Source organism: Pristis pectinata, chromosome 22, assembly GCF_009764475.1.
Source record: "Pristis pectinata isolate sPriPec2 chromosome 22, sPriPec2.1.pri, whole genome shotgun sequence".
NCBI lineage: Eukaryota > Metazoa > Chordata > Chondrichthyes > Rhinopristiformes > Pristidae > Pristis > Pristis pectinata.
In genome coordinates, this window is record NC_067426.1 from 17,865,219 (window position 1) to 17,887,919 (window position 22,701).

The 22,701-nt window shown below is 36.9% G+C and overlaps 1 protein-coding gene across 1 annotated transcript in view; it reads right to left on the reverse strand.

Moving 5' to 3' along the window:
* maco1b (macoilin 1b) overlaps window positions 1–22,701 on the reverse strand; it is a 71,356-nt gene that overhangs the window by 16,531 nt on the left and 32,124 nt on the right. The window contains exons 4-7 of the mRNA XM_052036450.1: window positions 15,078–15,204; window positions 11,005–11,128; window positions 8,263–8,441; window positions 4,574–5,078 (exon numbers count right to left, since the gene is read on the reverse strand). Of these exons, the coding sequence (XP_051892410.1) occupies window positions 4,574–5,078; window positions 8,263–8,441; window positions 11,005–11,128; window positions 15,078–15,204 (935 nt within the window). The remainder of the gene's footprint in view (window positions 1–4,573; window positions 5,079–8,262; window positions 8,442–11,004; window positions 11,129–15,077; window positions 15,205–22,701) is intronic.

The following is a 22,701-nucleotide window of genomic DNA, read 5'->3' on the forward strand; positions in this document are numbered from 1 at the left end:
ATATTTTGATTATGGCAAGTGAAGGCCCTTGCTATTGAAACTATTTGGGCTTCAATTTTCCAGGATTCCATGATAACATTACCAAGAGCAAGAACTTTCCATAAGAATCTTATGATTTGTCAGGACTTTAAAAACAATTGACAATGTAGCACTTTTGAAAAATAGAAACTTTTGTAATGCAGGAAACACATCTGCCAATTTGCACAATATTTAGGAATCTGAATGAGGAATAAATATTGGCAAGGGGATTGTTAATGAACCCCCTACTCATTTTCAAAATAGGAAAATGGAATCTTTTTGTCCCCAGCCAAGAACGCAGATGGGGAGATAGCACCTTTGAAAACAGCACTTCCTCAGTAACACCTAGATTTGTGCGCTCAAATCTTTGGAGTAGCTGTGGATCACCCTAGAAGCTCTGACTCAGTGCTACCAGCAGAACCATAGATGACATATGGAATCACAAACAAGAACACAAACACTAAGAGATACAGTGCTTTGGTACAGAGACTATTGTGCCACATGAATGCCATTTCAAGAACTGATTAAAATTGTCTCAGCTTGATTCAACAAAACCTGCATTTCTATCATAATAAACACAGAATCATGAGGGGGCTGAACACCCAAAGTTGGGAACCAGCTGGTTAGGATATTAAATGGCTTAGTTTATTAGCATTGTTCTGTGATGTCTCACTGTCATTCTTAAATATAATAAAATGTAACTGCATGGTACAACATCCCTATTGTCAAGGACTAGTGAGAGAAAAAAGAAAAAAATCTGGTATTCCTAACTATGGGCACTGGAGCACTGTACATACATGTTCAAAAACACAGGTTACAACTTGACATCAATAGCCTAGAGGAAACAAGTGGGGAAATACTAGCTAGAGATAAATGTAAAATATATTTTGGGAACAAAAGCAATTGAAGTATACCTAAATAACTAATATATAGTAGGACATGCAGTTTCAGATTACATATAGTTATATAAATGTCAGAGCACAGATTTAAAATAGCCACTGACATTACAAAATCAAGGGTATATGACCAGATCAACCACATATGCATTAACATTTTGCCTTTAACACAGAAACATCCTAAAGGACAAGGAAAACTTATTCTATACTAAACAAAAAAAAACTAGCAAAGACCTAAAGCTGCTCCAACTCAGCCAAACTACTGCAGAAACTTCTTTCCCACACTCAATTATTCAAATGTTTTCCTGACCAATCACTACCCTTTAGTTCTTTTAAACACACCATATTCAAAAACTTTGATGTTTTCATTCCATTTCTGTAACTCGCCACACTTGGAAATTTAAATGTTTCAGCCTTCTGTTCAAATTCCTCCATCTTACCATCCTTTCAGAAACTTCTGCAATTCCCTCTAAGTGGTTAAGCCTCTCCAGTTTCTTTCTTCTGTAAGGTCCTTATATCTTTTAACCACCCTTCACGTTATCTTCATTGGCTCCATTGTTCTACCTTCATTGTGTGAATTACCTGAGGCACTATATAAATGCAAGCTATTGTTATAAGTTCACCACACATGCCTTGAATTTACATTTTGCTATTATTTTCCTAAATGTAACCAAAAGTCAATATTTTTCAATATTGTGAAGGAGGCTACAAATGCTGTTTGGATTTCTAAAATTGCTGACAAGAAGAGTTGTAAAGCCAGTTAATATTGGACAGGAGCTACTGATTCATTGGCGTTGCTCTTGATCAACCAATATATCTACTATGAATATCCACTAAGCATCTTTGCAAATTTTGCATCCATTCAAGTTCTTAAACTAAAGGATGCAATTTGATCCATTAGGGTGACACAGTGGTGCGGTTTGTAGTGGTGCTGCTTCACAGTGCCAGAGATCTGTGTTTGATCCACATTTCATGTGCTGTGTGGAGTTTGCATGTTCTCCCTGTGACTGTGGCGAACTGCTTTTCCCTGTTGAGCATTTTCAAATCCTTTACATCCAATAGACAGCAAGATGAAACCTTCATAATTTCTCACTCACAGGATAACACATTTGATTATGCAGTGATGAGCAGTTTACATTAAGAACTTTAGTTATAATAAACCTCTGACAAAAAGGTCAACTCATTTACTTCCTTTCAAAGGACAAAAGTCAGTCTTCCAGCAATGTAGAGCATCATAATGCCTCTATTTTGTACCACTTCCACATTAAAGTTTTGCACATCACAGTACTTAAGTCTACCTGACAGAGCACTATAGGAGCTTTAGAATATGGAATCAAATGGGACAAAACTCTGAAGCCAAATCTGCCTAACTCAAATATCTGTTAATTTGTATTTGGAGCAAAACTTACCATTTTAGCCACGTTGCTTAAATCAAATTATTGAATTCATTTTCTTTCTACCATTGACTTCCAATTTCTACCATTTTATACCAAAATAAGAAGGATTGCAAAGCTCAGTATTTGAAGAATACGAAAAAAAGGTCAAATCCAATACGAAACAAATCCTCCATTCAGTCCCAGCTATTTCATTTCATTGAAAAAGATCTCCCAATTACTTCTTATGAAGTGCAACAGTTTGCATTCAGCTTGGAAGAGCTTTGCAGTTTGTAATTCTTACCATGTTAATTTTGACCACATTCTTCTACAGTTCTTTACCTGTATTAGGATGAATTGCAATCTCTTCTCCGCAAGGTTAGTTTCATCTACATATCTGGCAAAGTTGCATTATAGGTACAAGAATAGATTGATCAGTGAAGGAACAGTGTTCAGCAGCAATAAATTGTATCCGTTCTCGTATCTTTCAGCCAATTCCTTACTGGTTTTAAAATATTTCCATATATCCACTATAGAAAGATTTCATGTGAAGTTTTAAGATGACTTAATGGAAGTCTGGATGAACTGCATCAGAGCTTTAACATTTATTAGCAATGCAATTTACTGAAAAAACAGTTTGCCAAACATCTACAATTTTGCAATCAAATTTAGCGGCAAAACAAATAAAATAGTAAAATCCAACATACACTACTTTGTATAGCTTCTGTCCAAATATAATCACAATAATTTTTAACAAAAACACCATCTCTAAACACAGAGGCATGCATCAATTCCAAGTCATGAACTACCTATTCTTTTGTTTCCTTCTCCCTTGAGAACTTTTTACTTCCACTTAAAAAGATTTTCAACTCTTTAAATCCCCAATCATGCCCAGTCTCTTGCATACCTTTGTATATAATGTCACTTCCCTTTGCCACTTATCCATTAAGAGCGCATTCTTTTAATTTTTTTTAAATTTACATGATCTAAACATACATAAAAGGAGCCAAAAATTACGAAGGATAAAGTCTAACATTGAAATATTTTAAATGGCCGGCAGCTGATCTTCTCATTTTATTTCCAAAAAAGATAACTGGTATATAAGCACCATGCCAAAGTGGTATTAGGTAAATTTCCAGTATTAATGGTCACAAACTTTGCCATTTCTAATCTCCAAGTACAAAAGCACAATGGAACAATTGCATTTCACTATTCAGTAGCTGGAAACAGTATGACAACAGACCTTTAAAAAGCAAGGCAAAAAAAGAATGCATGTTAACAAGTTTACATTGTTTGAAATGAACAGAAAACATAGAATCATTTATCTTAAAACCATATGCAGTACCGTCATTGTCTTTTGATCAGTTCAGCAGAAAAATAAACCAGAGCCAACTGCCCTCAAACCAGACAAACTTACTTGAAAAACTTCAGCATGCTACATGTCTGCTAAAGCAGAAAATTTGATAAAGTCCTCCGTAACAGATAAATTCCGAATTCAAGGGAGATATTAATACTTAAAGTAGGAGGTTGTTCCCAGCAGTACCTTTGGATCAGAACACATTTATGAAACTCTTTGAAACTATTTCACTCAGCAGCATCTATTTTGATTTTTGTATAAGACATTTCACATTCAAAAGGACAGATTATGAAGACATTTGTCAGCTTTAAATGGGAAAAAAAGATATTTCAAAACAAAACAAATGGCTGACAATTTTACACCAGCAACCAGAAACATTATTTCAACATTATGCAAATCATTGAGAATATCAATTTACTAATAACAAAAATCAGGAAATGGTTATTAGCTTAAAACTTCCTTTTTTTCTGGGAAAAAAAGGAAAATAGACATGAAAGAAATATTGATGGTCTTGAACAGTTTATTTAATGGCTTATTTGATAAGGTCCTTCCAAAGAACTCAAATCTAATCCATCACAATTAAGATGTAGAAGATATCTTAAGAAATACCCAATTACAAACATGGCTCTGCTTAACCTCAATGATACCTGGTCACAAAACAATATATGTTAAATATCTGCTACAAATAAAATAACCACTTTAGTAGCAATAGACAATCTGAAAACAAAAATCACTTGATGGCCGATACCAAAAAATATAAGTAATGTCCATGCACACCCTTGCTTTATTTTGATTATCATTTGTGCTGTTTTGCAATAGTAGTCTGACATACATCTAGCAAATTGTGATACCAACTATTCTTTGAATAAGTAATACAGTCACACAAAGAGAACATAAATAAGTTCCAAATATTAAAATAAAGATATTACCTTAATAATGTGTCTGGCTTGCTGAGCTGATTATTAGGTATACAATTTTCCATTATTTCCTTGTGTGTACTCATGCTCTTGCTAGTGCATTTTTGCTTCTTTTCATTCTTAGCAGAAGAGGAGGAAGGAATGCTGCCATTGGACGTGCAGTGACTTCTGGGTGAAGAATTTACTCCCCCAGTAGCGTTCTTGTAATTTTTTGAAGAAGCCGTAAATGAGTCCTCTTTCAAGAGATTCTCTGTGCTTCCTACAAGCTCATTATTCAATCTTTTATTGATATGATTTTCCATGTACTCAATTTCTTGTATTTTTGAGTCTACAGGTTGCAAAATATTATTGTTAATCCCAAGGTTGGGTTTTTTGGCTTCTTTGTCCTTATCTTTCCCTTTTTCTTTGTATTCTAGTTCTGGTAAAGCTGTCGCCAATTTTCTACCTGCTGGAATTCCTCCATTGTGTTGAGGGAGTTGTGCAGAATCCATATCTGTGATTCCTTTGGCTGTAGCAGCTGAGAGGGAGAAAAAAAAAGTGAGGGCACCAACGAAAGAAAAGCAAGCTTGCATGAGACCCATCTCATTTCTAATAAGTGAAACATTATGTTCTTTCAACCCTAATTGAGGAAACTTTTAAAATGTTTACCACAACAGCTATTACTATTAGTTAAAAATTTTACTGCCATTCCAGCTATGTTTAAAACAAAAACAAATTGCAAATTATTGCATGTTCAATAAGGGGTATTTGATATTTGAATAAAGCCCAATTATAACTTTATACCCTCTATCTTTTGAGGGAACTGAGAATATAATTTCCCCACAAACAGTTCATGAACACCCTTTCAACATTTTAAACACTGCAATCAGATCATTTCTCTATCTTCAGTCCTCAAGCACACAAGTTCGTGCAATCCATGCTCGTAATTTAAACTGAAGCGCCAATATTATTCTGGTACAGTACACAAATGACAGTGAATTCTCTACCATCCACTTAGAAATGTGTTTAATATGTAGCTTATTTCAGAAATTAATTGCAAATTACTTCAGTCCATTTTCTTTTTTAATTCATTTACAGGATGTGGATATCACTATTAGCAAAACCAGCTATTATTAGTCATTTCCAATCGCTACTGAGAAGACAGTGGTGAGCGAATCCCCAAAGATTGTTCACCATCTTCTTCAATTACTGCAGTCCTAATTGTGAAGGTACTTCAAGAGCACTGTCAGGTGGAATGCTGCAGGAATTTGATCCACCAACAATGAGGAATCAATGCATCAGGATTGCATGTTTCTTGAGATAGGAATTTGCAGGTGGTGACGTTCCAATGTGTCTGCTGTTCTCGCTCTTCTATGTGGTATCAGTCACATGCTTAGGAGGTGCTATCAACTAAGTCTTGGTGAGTCACTACAAAAACATCTTGCACACGGTGCAAGACATTACCTTAGCATACTTGTAAGGGAGTGTTTTGTCCTGTTTGGTATGAAGCTCAGAGGACTGGAAGGGAGTCAATTAATCAGTCTCCTGCCTTGTACCTTGCAGATAGCAAACCAACTTTAGGGAGTCAATCACCACAGAATAACGAACTTCTGAAGAACTCCTGCAGTCACATTATTTTATTCTAGGCTTCTGTTAATGATTACCCCAGGATGATAGCGTGAGATTCAGTAACACTGTGCTAATGAAACCTAGCCAGAGATGGCAAGCCTCTCTCTTGGTGGGGCAAATATTTCTTGGCACTCATAGGGGAAGCAACATATATCACATAACTATACATCAACCAAGACTGTTTATTGGTGTGGGAGCACTTAGTTCTATCTACAGCATTCTATCGCCACAGCTCCTCACTGCAGTTTCACTAGGTTGGCACCTTATTTTTTGGTATGTCTGATACTGTTGCTGGCGTGCTTTCACTGAACAGGATTGGTCCTCCAGTAAGATATTAATGACAGAGTGACAAATATGCCATGCTGAGAGGTTACAATCTGTAGTTGATTACGGTCCTGGTGACTCAAAGCCGTTCATGGTTGCCCAGTTTTGAGCTGCTACATCTGCTTTGAAATTATCCCAATTAGCACGGTGTTAGTGCCATACAACATAATGGAGGGTGCCCTGAGTGCGCAGACAAGGCGGTGAAAGGATCACTTTGAGCAATATAAATGATGGGCAGATGCATTTGTGCAGGTAGATTAATTGGCTCAATTCTCCTACCACTTACAGCAGATCTAGACTCTGTTCAACAGTTACAGCCTTCAAGAAAGAGCCAGCAGTTATACACTGAGACACTTGGTGCCCCTCCACACAGAATACATTTTATGTCACTGCTACCCTCAACCCAAGTAGTGCTCAACATGGAGTACAGTTTCTTGAGCTAGTTGTATACTGGTAATTAGCAGGAGATTTCCATGTCTATGCCTAACTTCATGTGCTCCAGAGGCAACATTGCGGACTCCCAGAGACATTCCTACTCTAGTGTATACAGCTGAAATCCCCTATGAAAGGTTGACCCTGCTGGTAAGATAAAATACATCTGGAGATCTCAGTACAGGATTCTGGAACACTGCTTGAAAGATGAGATTCTGTTGGTGAGTATGACTATGTTAGGCTGTGAGCTTTAATTACAAGGCCAGTCACAAGTGCCCAAGTTTTCATAAGGAGAACTTTACACCATCAACCAGGCCATGTGTGGCTTTCTGTAATTGCCAGCGAGATAGAAACCACTTCAAAGCTTTGCAATGACAAAACTGAAAAGGACGAAATTCTGGTACAATAATTGAAAAGAATACAATTAGAAAATAACCTAATAACTAGCCTACACTCAAGCCAATAATAAAAAATCTGAAGACGTCACACAGTTCATTCATTCTTGTGCCAAGATAAGTGGTAGTAAAATAATAGCTTTAATCATACTTTCATTTTAAATGCACAAAACAACAAGTTGGTCAGGAGCATATTGCAGTTTACTAAAAAAAACATCAGGACACTGCAACATGCTCCTGACCAAAATTTCTCAGTTAATGTAGATGCAAAACAAGATGAATTTTTGGGACCAATTCTGGTTTAATGACTTTTGCTAATAAATAACTTGTATCACTAATGAACAACAAAAATCTCTGCCATCTTCACTGTAAATTAATTCGTAACTTTTGCTAGGATACTATTTATGGAGTACCCTCATCCACTCTTTCTAATGTGTCAAATGACAGATTTAAATTGTTTGAGAGGATACCCTTTACTGATTTCAATGATAAATAATTAAAGAATTTCTGCCATGGTTTCAATTCTTTTTCATTAAGTACTGCAGGCTTTCACAATACTTTTCACAATTTCAGTAAACACTCACTTAGCTTATCCCCTCAAATTTGTAGTATTGTTTGGAAGTTCAATGACACATCTATGCTCCCAAGAACACTAACAGATTACTTTTTCTCAAAGAAATAAAAACATGTAATTCATTGTACTAGGAATCAGAGGCTGGAGAGGCGAGATGATGAGGAGTGGTGTTTTGGCTAAATAGGGGTTTATACAGCTGATATGCCACTTCTGCGTGATGGAATTGGAAAGAGGCATCTTTTAACCTTGCCTCCTTAAGGTCACTGAACTAGAAAGCTTGCTAACCCGTTTTATAGTGCACACAATTCCAAAGAACTTCAGTATTAATTAATACACTGTCCACAAGCATTACCTCAATAAATGCTTACCTTCTTCAGCTTCTCTTTCTTGCCTCTGTAGCATCTGTTGCTCTGGCGGCAAGGCCTGCTGCAGGAGCTGCATGTAGAACTCATTCTCCTTCTGGACTTCCTTCTGTTTTCTTAATCGCATTTTGTAGCTTACATAACTTTTGAAGCCAAATCCCAGCGTCACCACAGGATAGCCAATGCTTTATTTATAGGATAAGAAGAAGTCAATTATCTAAACAAATAAATTCTGAAATCTCAATCATCAAGCAGGTAAGTTATCATCTTTTAAAATCAGATCAGTGAAAACAATTTTCACTTACTTCTATTCACTTTTCCATAAAATTGATGGAATGGATTTAAATTTCTATTACTTTTTCAGCATAAGAAATCTGTGAAGAGTACATCTCAAACTCCTTTTTATTAAAACCTTGTAAGATACACATCTCAGCAATGCAGGGAAGCTACTTAGAACTAATTATGCAATCCAGCAAGTACAGAAGCAGAGCTGGATAATAAATAAATCTAGGATCTATGAAGTAATTTTCCACCATCCTCCAATTTCTCCTCTACTAAAGATACCAATTCTTCCTGGGGTATACTTGCACATCCACAAGAAATACCACAAGCAATCATTCTCATATGTACTTTTCAGTAGGAGTTAATAGGTTATGGCAAGAGAGAATCCTTCTCCAGCTTCTGCCTTCTCTGAAGATACTGAAGTCATCAGCACTATATTAACTACGAATAAGATTTAGCTTGACAATTTTTTGGACTGTGTGGTTCACCATGTCACACAAAATATATTTGTTTGATCCCTCAAATTAAGTCCAATATCATAGACTTTTGGAAAAATAATCAAATGATAGTATTAGGAACTTAAATAGCTCCAGGAGTTTTGTTAAAACTAAAGTTATCACCACTCAGAATACACCCAAGCTACAACATTACGAAGTTACAAAATTAATCTGCCTGCCAAGTCTATGCCAACCATCAAACATCCATTTACACTAATCCCATTTTTTTAAAAATTCTCTACACTGAAGCCTGTGACTAGTGGTGTTCCCCAGGGGTCAGTGCCCATTACTACTTGCCATCAATATCAATGATTTGGATGAGAATGTACAAGGCATAATTAATAAATTTGTAGATGACACTAAAATAGGTGGTGGTGTTGACAGTGAGGATGGTTATCAGATTTATATAGGGATCTTGATCAGCTGGGCAAGTGGGCCGATGAATGGCAAATGGAGTTTAATTTGGATAAGTGCAGGGTGTTGCATTTTGGGAAGACAACTCAGGGTAGGACATTCACAGCCAATGGTAGGGCCCTGGGGAGTGTTGGAGAACAGAAGGGACGAGAGAGTACAAGTACATGGTTCCCCAAAAGTGGCATTGCCAGTAGACAGGGTAGTGAAGGCTTTTGGCATGCTGGCCTTCATCAGTCAGGGGATCGAGTATAGAAGTAGGGATGTTATGTTGCAGTTGTACAAGATGTTGGCGAGGCCACATTTGGAATTAGCCTTGCTATAGGAAAGATGCTATTAAGCTGAAAAGAGTAGAGGAGATTTACAAGGATGTTGCCCAAACTTGAGGAACTGAGCTATGAAGAGAGATTGAGCAGTTGGGACATTTTCCATTGGACCGTTGGAGAATGAGGGGTGATCTTTTAGAGGTGTATAAAATCATGAGAGGCATAGATAAGGTGAATGTATAGTCTTTTTCCCAGGGTTGGGGAAATCAAGAACTAGAGGGCATAGGTTTAAGGTGAGAGGGGAGAGATTTAATAGGAACCTGAGGGGCAACCTTTTCACCCAGAGTGGTCAGTATATGGAATGAGCTGCCGGAGGAAGTGGTTGAGGCAGGTACATCAACACTTAAAAAAGGTACTTGGGCAGGTACATGGATAGGAAAGGTTTAGAGGGATATGGGCCAAACATGGGCAAATGGGACTAGCTTAGATGGGAATCTTGGTCTGCATGGATTACTCTCCATCAGAACTTATTTTGATTTTCCTCCACTAACCAAATCTGATTTATTGCCCTTACTGTGTCCATTTGGAATTTTATCAGCCCAGTCTTTGATATTTTGTCTCCAATTCCATTTCCACCCAGACGTTTACTATCCTCATTTTGAATTAATTACTAACTTTTGCTAGGAGACTGGTTTGAGGTACTCTCAACTACTATGCCAAATGATAGCTTTATTTCTCCTGTGGAGTAATTAGCGTTAATTTACTCATCTCCCAAATAAACATGCAAGTGTTATTTGAGCTCGAGTTACCATTGGAAATTTTAATATCTCTTTCGCCCAATTCTCAAATAAATTGATTCTCCTACCAATCTGGATAATATGAATAACATACCACGCTCAAGCAAGAACAAAATACTTGTGTGTAAAAATCATAATTTGCTGGAACTATCACAATGGTAGAAACAAATACCTTACATAGAGTAGCACACCTAGATGTTGTGGCATTACAAATATCATAACCAGTGCTGCAGTTGTGAAAGCTGATGGAATCCCAAGTGTTTCAGACAGTGTTATTTTGCTTAAAGGAACCAACATTTGTATTGTAGTGCTTGCTTTTGTGGTATATAATGGCAGGGGAGGTGGTGCTAGAATAAACAGTAATAAATGACAAGCTTACGCAAATCAATCATTCAGGGATATTGGGTTCACATTACTGAATGAATCATAGATCCTGAAAAGATCGCAAATTAAAAATACCTTCATCAGTGGATGCTATGAAAAATGACAACTTACCAGTGTGCAGCAAAAGGACGACAAAGGTCCACATGAAAATTTTTTAAATCTTTAAATCTGATTGCTGCTTCTATATAAACAAATAATATCCATAGTGATACAGTTGGTAAACAAACTCCCCTTTCTGAAAAAGAAAAAAAGTATCATCTCATCACCAAAAATTAACTATAAAACAATGGTCTATCAACATACAAATAAAAGCAAAAAGGAATAAAGGTAGCTTCCACTTATTTACAAAATATATCAACCACAACTTGATGCAAGTTGGAAAATTAGATTCCAATGTAGGAAAATCTGAATTTGCAGCATGTCTTAAAAAGGTGTTTCTTGATGTGCTCCACGCCAAAATGAGTTTGGATCAGATTAACAGCAACAGATGAAAATCTGAATTTAAATTTCAGAAACTGAAGGCATCAAATAAAGGAGTTGTGAACAGTTTCAATTCTTCACACATTAGGACATTTACTTTTAATAAACTTTTATTTGTTCCCATTTCCTCTAATAGTATGATTCCTAAGATGACATCTATCTCGGAATTCAGCAATTAGAATGTGAAAAATTGCAAAAGGCACTGTTATTCTAGTGCACAGCAAACAAGTTAAGGGAAGTAAAGAAAATTACCTATCCTTTTTTTTAGGCAACTTGCCGAAGTTCATTAAAAATCAAATAAAAGGTAATGGATGATATAAAGAAAGACCATATATCAATACATCTCAGTTGTGATTGTTGAGATGATACTGAAGCCTTTTCTCTATGTAGGTTGTATCGTTTCTATTTTAATTGTTTTGTTTTAAGAAGGTTCGATCTTAACTCTGATATTTGTGAATTAATCTGCAAGCCATTCAGCACAAATTAGCCTACTCACTCAAAGGGGCTTAAATGGGGAAATGTAATATGACATACGGTCAAAGTTCAAAACTGACTATTCTCTCATGTTCTTATTTTTTATTGCAGATACATCTGTAATTAATAAGTTATAAGCAAGTGTGAAATTATTTAGTTCACATCACAACTTTGGAAATTTATACTCCTCCTTTGTATTACCTACCCTTATATACACCCGGCAATCTATGCACAAAACTTAATTTCCCTAGCAGTCAAAAAAGTGAAAAGATTAAAAGTGATTCAGCCGGATTTATCCTTCGTGATCCTTTCAGGAGTAACAGCTTGCCTCAGTGCAGTGTTTTCCCAGGTGAATTAGTTGAAATTAACAGCCTTATAATCACAGAACCTTGGGACAACCTAAGGCTTTATCACATTCTAGCATTGCACTGGGCATACAACTTGCTAAAATGATGGGGGGGAATAAGCAACATTTTAAACAGTGCATTCAGGTGCTCAGGAAAGAAGCTGTGCCAATCATAAATTTAAAACCTACCTTCCATTTTTGTTTTGCCTTTTTCCATTCAGCCCAAACCCAATTTGTAAATTAAAATTTCTTAATCAGGGACCCTTGCCTCAATGGAAAGCTGTTACTGGACAATACAGAATAAGGGATCCAATATTGTGGCATTAAATGAAGTAAAAGGTGGATAACACAATATTAGATCCTTTTTCTTGTATGGCAAAAATGTTATTCAAAATCTGTTTTGGATTGCAAATTGTGTATTCAATTGGTAAAGCTTTGCCCTACAATAAATTTCTCTGATGTTAACTGAAATGTTTAGTATTTTTAGTATTCCATGTCCAAGCTAGAGCTAGCAACTCATTTCACAAGCTGAAGGAAGAACTTACCTGGTTAGCCAGAAAACCTGTGTCAATGAAATTCAGCACATCTAATAGGTTTTTGTTCCATTAAAAGTTAGCATTTTATGATAGAGTCATAGAGTAATACAGCATGGAAACAGATCCCACAGCCCAACTCCGCAGGGCCCACTTCCAACTAAAATGCCCATCTAAGCTAGTCTCATTTGCCAGTGTTTGGTCCATATCCCTCTAAAACCTTTCCCATCCATGTACCTGTCTAAATGTCTTTTAAATGTTTTTAGACCTGCCTCAACCAACTTCGCTGGCAGCTCGTTCCATACACACCCTGTGTGAAGTTGTCATCCTTGGGTCCCTTTTAAGTCTTTTCCCTCTCATCTTAAACCTATGCCCTCCAGTTTTTGATTCCCTTTTCCTGGGAAAATGATTGTGTACATTCGCCCTATGCCCCTCATGATTTTATCAATGCAAGTGACTAAAATAACAATGGATTTTATAAATTATTAAATAATTGCTGTTGAGGACAAATTGGCATCACTTCCAAGGTTATACAATCCATTCAAGTTAATTGCCTTTTATATTTCACCTTCACATTCGTAAGGAACTAAACTAAGGAGCCCAGGTTTCATTATCAAACACTAAACCTATGTATTACTGTTATAGTAATAGGGACTAGAATATATCCCAAAATATCAGTGAAACACAATTTTGATACCCCAGTTACAACAGAACGAGCAAAACCATGAAATACAGAAACACATGGAATAAACTGGACAGCCGACCCAAGTTAACCAGGACAATGAATCAAAGTTCACGCTACAGCATTAACCCAGTAAGCCCAGTAAATCCTTCAAGTTGTGATTGGACATTATGACTGAAGGTTGTCAACACTGTGATCTTCTGCTGTGATTCAATGAAGTGGATTGCAAGGTACAGAGCAGCAAACGTGTAAAACTACATCTACATCACTGACATTTATGAATGAGTGACCACTTAGTCCATCAGTTGGAAAAATGGCTGCTCTTTTACAGATCACTATTTTAAAACACTAACAGAAAATTTAAGACTATTAGTGGCACTGTGCAAAAGTAAATGGAAAAAGATAACAAGGGGAATTAAATTCTTCCACACAGGAAGGAAGTTAACCAAGAGCTCAGAGGTAACAATTCAGAAAATGCAAATCCAAAGTAGAAACAGAAAACATAAGTACTCAGCAAGTCAGGCAGCATCTGTGCAGAAAGAGAATCTACATTTCAGGTCAATAACCCTCCACCATTTCTCTCTTCACAGATGTTGCCTGATCTGTTCAGTACTTCTGGCATTTTATGCTTTTGTTTCAGCCAGGACACGCCCTAAACAACTCAACCCACTTTTGACTGAAGAAGAAAATGTCTTGCGGGGAGGCAATCCACAAAAGGAATTGAGAGTAGAAGGGGGAGGGGGTGGGCGCGGGGCAGGAAGAAAAATGGAAGAAATATAAAAAAAGCCAGAAAACTTTTGCACATTTCAAAATGTTTCTATGTGGTTTTGAATTTGAAATTCAAAGCTGAAAAATATTAACATTGTGCTTCAGTTTGAATAATGAAGCAGTTTTCAAAGTTGACATTTTTCACAAAAATTGTCAATGAATATCAAAGCTCCAATTGGCAGCATTCAGGCAAGGCTATGGCTTTACACTGATAAAGCAAAATACATTGTCTATACAAAAAGCTTGCTTTTCACGCTCTAACATGTAATACCAAAACCCTATGCAGCACGTTTTTAAAATTATTACTATCTGATCAAGCATAAATCTTAAAAAGTGTTCTTTTCAGTTCACAGCAGTAATGGTTTTATTCCCATTTTGCATGAATTGCTGTAGTTAATGGTCCAACACATATATAATATTGGTTTGCATGGAACATTAGGGTTATAAGCACATCTTAAATGGCTAATGACAATATATTTGTATGTTCATTCAGTTCTGCAAAGACATGCAATCAGAACAGGGAAGAAAAAAATGAATTGATAAGTTCGTTAGCATTTAAGTCAAAGCCACCAAGATGTCACTCATCTTAAGCAGGATCAATATTGCAAGAATGCTGATTCTTACTTACATAATCAATCCAATAGTTAAAGTTAATTTTTTTGAGAAAAAGTGTATTGTAAATGCAAAATGGAGTTATTCTATTTTTCTCTTGGGAGGGACCTTCCTTCTCATGACAATGCAGAAATATGGCAATGGATCACCATGGCAGTAAGGTTAAAGAAAAACTTATATATTTCAATCATTCAACATTGATTTAAATCAAGTCTTAAGTTTTATAATCCTACAGGTTACTTTTCTTTAAGTATAAAGACAACATCTGTTGGAAAAAACTTGAACATACCTGTGTGCCAGACGTACTGAACCCATACATAAGTACTGGCAGCAAAGAAAAGCCACTGCACTGGTATGAAGAGTAGGCATATTATATCTGATGTGAATGCTACACAAACAAAAAATACTGAAAAAGCCTGCAAGAAAAACAGAGCAAAGGAATGCATTACAAGCTCAATCCATGAAGTCTTTCAAATTAATACATTGAGCTTCCTGAAGACCAATTCTAATTTCCTAGGGACAAAGGAAATTGTTAAACAGGATTTTGTATCAAAGGAGATCATTACAAAGAGGGATGGTAAAAAGGTACCTGCAATATAAAGTAAAGTAATGTAGGTTGAAAAGGGTAGTATTCATTTCCCCCTTCCATTTTTCTATTCAATAGATGAAATCATTAAATCACTTTCAGAGCAGATTCTCTGTAGCAAAGTGACATTTCATGGGATCATATACTTTATGTCGATACAAGCCGATAGAACCTTCATAAAGCAATTTCACAAGGTAAATTGCTGCTTTAGGTTTGAGCATTTAGTTAAAAGTGTCAAAAATGGACATTTTCTTGGAAATGGGTGCAGTTTAGAAGAAATTAATACCTCAGCCAAATACTAAAACATGACAGCTGTACATTAATCAACAATGTGTCCTTGTTGAACAGCAAAGTACGTGGACTTCATGAGGGCCTGTCATTAATTTAGACAAATACCTTCATTTGAAATGGCTAGAGTGGAAGAAACCAATAAAGGATTAAAGATATTTTATCAGACAAATTTTCCAATGAAAATGATTATGGTTTGATTTACAATGAATCATTTTCACATACACTTTCCCTTGAGTCAGATGAAAACAAGGTGGTGAGTGAAATGTCTCACAAGATATTTCTAGTGACAGTTTGTTCCCAAAGAGGATTCATATGAAATTTAAAATAGAAGGAAGCAGGTATTTATCACAAAAGATGCCATTTCCTTCAAGGAATGTATTCAAAAGTAGATTTCACCACTTTGGCTATTTTACACTGTAAATTATATTTGTTCAATCAAATATTAGAAATGTTCCCATTTAGTTTCACTATTTCTTCTTTGCACCTTTATATATTGGACTTGGAATTACTGTAATACATGACAATATTTAATTTAATTGCTATAAATGTTTTCCCAACTTATATTTTTACCAAATTTCTCATCAAATAAGGCTACCACAAAGTTCTGTTTGCCAAATTGTCCTGACCACAGCCCCAGAATTAAAGGAAAGGTTTCAGAAGTATACCTTTAATTATTCCATGGCAGAGTGTGCTGAGGGGAGAGGCTAGTTGTTACACTCCCTTCATTCTAAACTGTGATTAACTAAATTATTACAGATCTTTACAGCAGATGAATATCCTGCTAAAATTAATCTCACTGAAGGTACAGTTTATATGACTGCAGAATGAGTTCAGGCTCCAAAAGCACAACTTTGAAAGAAGCAGGGGACCCATGAAGTAAGGTGACAGTGAGAAATTTACATGCCTTGCAAGATGGTAGAGCTGGCCAAATTTTGCAACTAGCAAGGTTTTTTTGTTCAACTCAATGAAGGACTAGTCAAGTGCCTGCCTCAAACATTCTCTTCCAAAGAGCAACACTGTCCTCATTTTAAAACAAGCATCTCTCTGTCAAATTTCCTACAGTTTAAGTAAATTTTACAGCACTCTGCAATCATATATACAGCAACACTGTACCTGGAATCATTCCAATGCAACTGTTACCGAGAAGATTCCCTAGCACAGCTGACATACAACTCTACACTGCTAAGTGCAGATCAGTTCCAAAAGGCTATAATGGGCCTGACTGCACAGATTTATGAAACCCTTGAACTACTGGGCCTGATTTTACAGATGTGATGGTAAAATTGTCAACAGTTGCATACTGAAACATGAAAACCCCAAAATTGATGTGAGATCCAGCTCCTCTAAAGGGTGCCCAGCTGAAGTCTTTGCAGATAAGAAATCTTTTAAACTTAACTGACAACTACTTCAACATTTGATGCAATGCTCTTGTTGTGATTTAACAAAAATCTCCTCAACAAGTTAAGCCTTGTTGAACAAAATGCAACTGAGATTTTAAGTGGCATGCCAAGATATAATTACTGAACAAGCCCTCTGGCCTTGAAATAAAATTTTATGTGCAGAATCTAATTGCTTTAATTATTTTAAAATACCATGTTTATTAATTTTTTTTAACATTAATATCTCAATTGCCACGTGCATGCCCCAATACATCAGTTCAACATAACCTTCTCAAGGGCAATTAAGTATAAGTAATAAATGTTGGCCTTGTCAGCCTTGCTCAGATCCTGAAAAATGAACAAATAATAAAAACAATTGCTTATTTTTGTTCTCTGTAAAACATGGAAAAAGTTATTTAAAAATTACAGCACTTTACTTCCAAGTTTGCCATGAGGGAATTCTTAAATATAACTTTCTGCATAGCCTACTTGATGAGATCATCATTGCTGGACATCATAGATCCTTTATTATTGATGACAAAAGGTAATTTTAAATTGGCAAAGGCAAAAGAAATTGTTCTATTGTGGGCAGCTTTCAAGGCAAGTAGTGCAGTCAATTTGCAACTGACTGCAAGATTTTTCAATTTATTCATTACTTGTGTTGAGCCTACCAGACAATCTGGACCCATTGTAATTCGCCTATCGCTGAAACAGGTCTACAGCGGATGCCATCTCCCTGGCCCTACACTCAGCTGTGGAGCATCTGGACAGTAAAGACACCTATGTTAGACTATTGTTTATTGACTACAGCTCTGCCTTCAATACAATAATCCCAAGTAAGCTTGTCACCAAACTCCGACACCTAGGACTCAACACCTCCCTCTGTAACTTGATCCTTGACTTTCTAACAAACAGACCGCAATCAGTGAGGATAGGCAGCAGTACCTCTGGCACGATTATTCTCAAACAAAAGAGCTGGTCATTGACTTCAGGAAAGGGGGCAGTGTACATGCACCTGTCTCCATCAATGATGCTGAAGTCGAGAGGGTTGAGAGCTTCAAGTTCCTGGGAGTAAACATCACCAACAGCCTGTCCTGGTCAAATCACATAGAAGCCACGGCCAAGAAAGCTCACCAGCACCTCTACTTCCTCAGGAGGCTAAAGAAATTTGGTTTGTCCCCTTTGACTCTCACCAACTTTTACCGATGCACCACAGAAAGCATCCTATCTGGATGTATCACGGCTTGGTATGGCAACTGCTCTGCCCAGGACTGCAAGAAACTGCAGAGAGTTGTGGACACAGCCGAGCACATTATGGACACCAGCCCCCCCTCCTTGGACTCTGTCTTTACCTCTCAGTGTCTTGGTGAAGCAGCCAGCATAATCAAAGACCCCACCCACCCGGGACATTCTCTCTTCTCTCCTCTTCCATCAGGTAGAAGATACAGGAGCCTGAAGGCATGTACCACCAGACTTAAGGACAGCTTCTACCCCACTGTGATAAGATTATTGAACAGTTCCCTCGTACAATGAGACGGACTATGACCTCACGATCTACCTTGTTGTGACATTGCACCTTATTGCACTGCACTTTCTCTGTAGCTGTGACACTTTACTCTGTACTGTTATTGTTTTTAACCTGTACTACATCAATGCACTCTGTACTGACTCAATGTAACTGCACTGTGTAATGAATTGACCTGTACGATCGAGTTGTAAGACAAGCTTTTCACCATACCTCGGTACAAGTGACAATAATAAACCAATACTACTGTTGCAATTAGTATGCAACTGCAAAATACATATTCAAGATGGGTTTGCAAAGTTGGGTATGGAATAAAACTGGACAAAGATCCCACAAGCAAAATTTTACACATATCTATTGTGGAATTTTAAAATAGAACACTCAATTCCTAAATTTAATTGAAAGCAGAAAGATTACAGAATTTAACAAACATTCCACCATTTTCCTTTACTTTCCTAGCAACAAATACCTGCAACAACCAACTATTCTGGCCAGAAAGTTAAGGCAAAGTACATCTGGATTAGATTGCAAAAATCAACAGAAATACAATGTACAAGCAGTGCAATTACCATACAAGCTGATTTCACAGTCACCCATATGCAGGTCTCAACTGTATTTGTAAATGTAATTGTGCAAATTGTACATCAGATTTTCCAGTACTAATAAGTTATAGTACCAATTTTCACTTTTGTAGAAAGAATAAAAAAATAGTAAGAAATTAGAAAATGTTGATATACAGTAGTGTTTTGGTTAAGCAAATACAGCAAATAGAATGGTGAATGTTGCAAGGAAGTTAGGGTGTAAAATTAAACAAGCCTGGTTGTAGTTGTAAAGGGCTTTAGTGAAACCACATCTGCACTACTATGCAGTTTTGGTTTCCATGAAGTAATGAAGCATAGATGTACTAAATGTACGAGGTTCTGACAGAATAGATACTGAAATGTAGTTTCCTCCGGCTGGAGAATTAAACTAGACAAAGTTTCAGGATAAGTAGTTGACAGTTTAAGTTGAGAAATGAAGAAATTTCTTCTATGTAGAAGTTTGCAAAATTTTTGCAATACATTATCCCAGAAGCTATTGCTTCTAGTTTATTCAAGACAGCAATCAATCGATTTTTGGATATCAACCAAAACAAGGGATATGGGAATACAGACTAAGGGGATCATCCACCATCTTATTGAATGGCAGAGCAGGTTTGAAAAACTGCAAGGCCCAATGCTACTTCTATTTCTTTTGCTGTTCCTAAAATATTTCAAAACTACAGAACTATTGCCATATTTTGCAGAAGACTTTAATATATAGAGCAATGAGATGTAGCACACTCATCCACTCAATTTCCAAGTCTATATTGAGTTATTTTGTTTAAGGAATTGAAATGGTTAGTGTCAAATCCTATAATACCCAAGCAGTGAAGGAACAATGGAAGCAAACAAAAAATAAAAATAGTGTTGCATTAGCACAAGAGCAGCACAAAATATGTACAAGTAGTTTGGTCAAAAGTATAGAGTTTCAGCAAGAAATATTTTTCTAAATTTTTTTTTGAAAAAGTACATTCAGGAAGCTTTGTAATTTCTTCTATTTTAAGACCAGTTTCTCTTAAGGCATGTCGCTCTCTCTCTCTCAGCCCATTTATTGGATCAAGTAAATAAAAAATGGACAGGGAAGTAAATCTTAAGGACATAGTTTGGATGCAAATTCCTGTTTATAATTTTCCTGATGTACAATTTGCAAAATAAATATTCATGTTACAGTTGGTTAAAATATGCATAATCCCTGCATGAATAAAGTTTTGTTCATTTCTACTCATGGGTGGTTATAGACCTTTTCTTGGAGGTGTTGCAATTCTCATACTGACATATTGGCAATTCTGTATTTTGAACTACTGACAATGAACAGCTAAAGTCATATCTTAGGTAATACAGTACATGACTTGGAGGGGAATAGGAAAGAGATCTTGATTTCAGAAACCTGTCAAATTCTAAAAGGACAAGACAGACTTGATACAGGGAGAATATTCTAGATGGCAAGAGTCCAGAATCAAGGGTCACAACTTCAGGATGTGAGGTATGCCATTTAAAAACAAGATTAGGAGATATTTCTTCACCCAGCGAGTTGTGAACTTCTGGCATTTACTAATACAGAAGGTAGTACAGCACAAGTATAAATTCAAAAAGGAGGTAGATATATTCCTTTAAGTTAAAAATATCAAAGGATACAGAGAAAAGGGAAGAACAGAGTATTGAAGAGGATGATGTTGAAAGGTGGAGCAGGCCCCAAAGACCAAATGGCCTACTCCTGCTCCCATGTTTCTATAATAAAAGCAAGATGTTGGAAAAACTCAGCAGGTCAGGCAGCATCTGTGTAAAGAGAAACAGTTAATGTTTCAGGTTGAAGAATCCTTCATCAGAACTGAGAGTGAGAGAGAAAGCAAGTTAGTCTAAGTAGCAGATAAGATGAGGGGGGAGGGGCAAAGAGCATAAAGGGGATATCTGCAATTGGCTGAAAGAATGTTGCCATTAAATGGACAGTTAAGGTATTTTGTCTGTGTAATGCATTGCTAACGTTGTGAAGTCTGGGCAATACTGTACAGTCTGGCCTACTGGGATGTGCCCAGCAGACCAGAATATACAAATGAAAGGTAGTGAGGAATGACAACACAAATGACCAATCCGAAAGGAGCAAATTATCTGCAGTTGTAGAATTCAACATCAAGTCCATCAGGCTGCAACATGCCCAGAAGAAAACTGAGATGTTGTTCCTTGAGGTTATGTTGGTCATTTCTGAGACAGCGTAGGAGGCCACTGACAGAGAGGTCAGATTGGGATAGTGAATTAAAGCAGCAGGCAAACAGAAGCTCAGGGTCACTCCTGCAGAATGAGTGCAGTTGCTCCACAAAGTGATCACACAAACTACATTTGGTTTCTCCAGTGTAGAGGTCACATTGTGAACACATTGGAAGAAGTTTCCACATTGGAAGAAATGGCCTACGTGGAAAAATTGTTTGGGTCCTTGGATGATGGGAAGGGAAGAGGTGAAAGGACAGGTAATTGGACCTCCTATGCCTATGACACAGGATAATAGATGGGGTTGGAAGAGTGGACTAGGGAGATGCAAAGGGATTGATCTCTTCGAAATGCTGAGAGAGAGGAAGGGAATATGTTTCTCATGGTGGAATCTTGGTTGAGCTGGTGGAAATTGCGAAAGACGGTCCTTTGAAATGCACAGGCTGGTGGGGTGGAAGGTGAAGATGTCAAAATGTCAAAAAGGGGTGAGAGCAGAGGTGCAGGAAATAGATGATATATTTTGTTCTGCTGGGCACATGCCATTATGCCAGACTAGATATCACCCAGACTGCACAACATTAGAAACACAATGCACAAAGAAAGCTTAAATGTCCATTTAATGGACATGTTATTTCACCCTCGTTATAGACATTCCCTTTGTTCCACCCATTGCCTTCCCCCACCTCTGCTACTTAGACTCACCCTCTCTTTCTTAGTTCTGAAATCTTTAACCTGAAATATTAACTATTTCTCAACTGCCTGACCTGGAGCTTATTTCCCCCCCCCCCCCCCAACATTTTCTGTTTTTATTTCAGATTTCCAGCACCTGCAATATTCTTCGATTTTCACCCGTTTCTAGGATCTTCTTGCCACTCCATGCTTTGATGGCAGAGGATGCAAGATTAGGAAGCACTGTCAAAATAAGCTTGGATGATTTGTTGCAGCCAATCCTGCAGCAGAAAATATTGCAAATAGTCTAAACTCATCACCCTGAGAAATCTTTGTAATAAGTATGCTACAACAACAGGCTTCCAGCAGCTATCCTCTTGTTGCATAGCTCTATCAATTGAATCAATTGATCTTAACATCCGTCATTGTCTCACTCAGTGAAATTCTGCCTTGATTTCAAGGATAGTTATTCATACATTGTTTGGCTTTCAAACTAATGTGCATACTTGAATCAAGATAAATTCAGGAGCTGGGTGATTCTGGTAGAGCCAATGAACAGGTTTGGTAAAGTGATCCCTTCAACCTTTCAATAAATAATCAGGAAGAGCATTAAGGGAAAAGTTGGCTGGATGAACAAATATTGTCTAGATTTATGAAAAACTGACAATTTTCCGCAATGC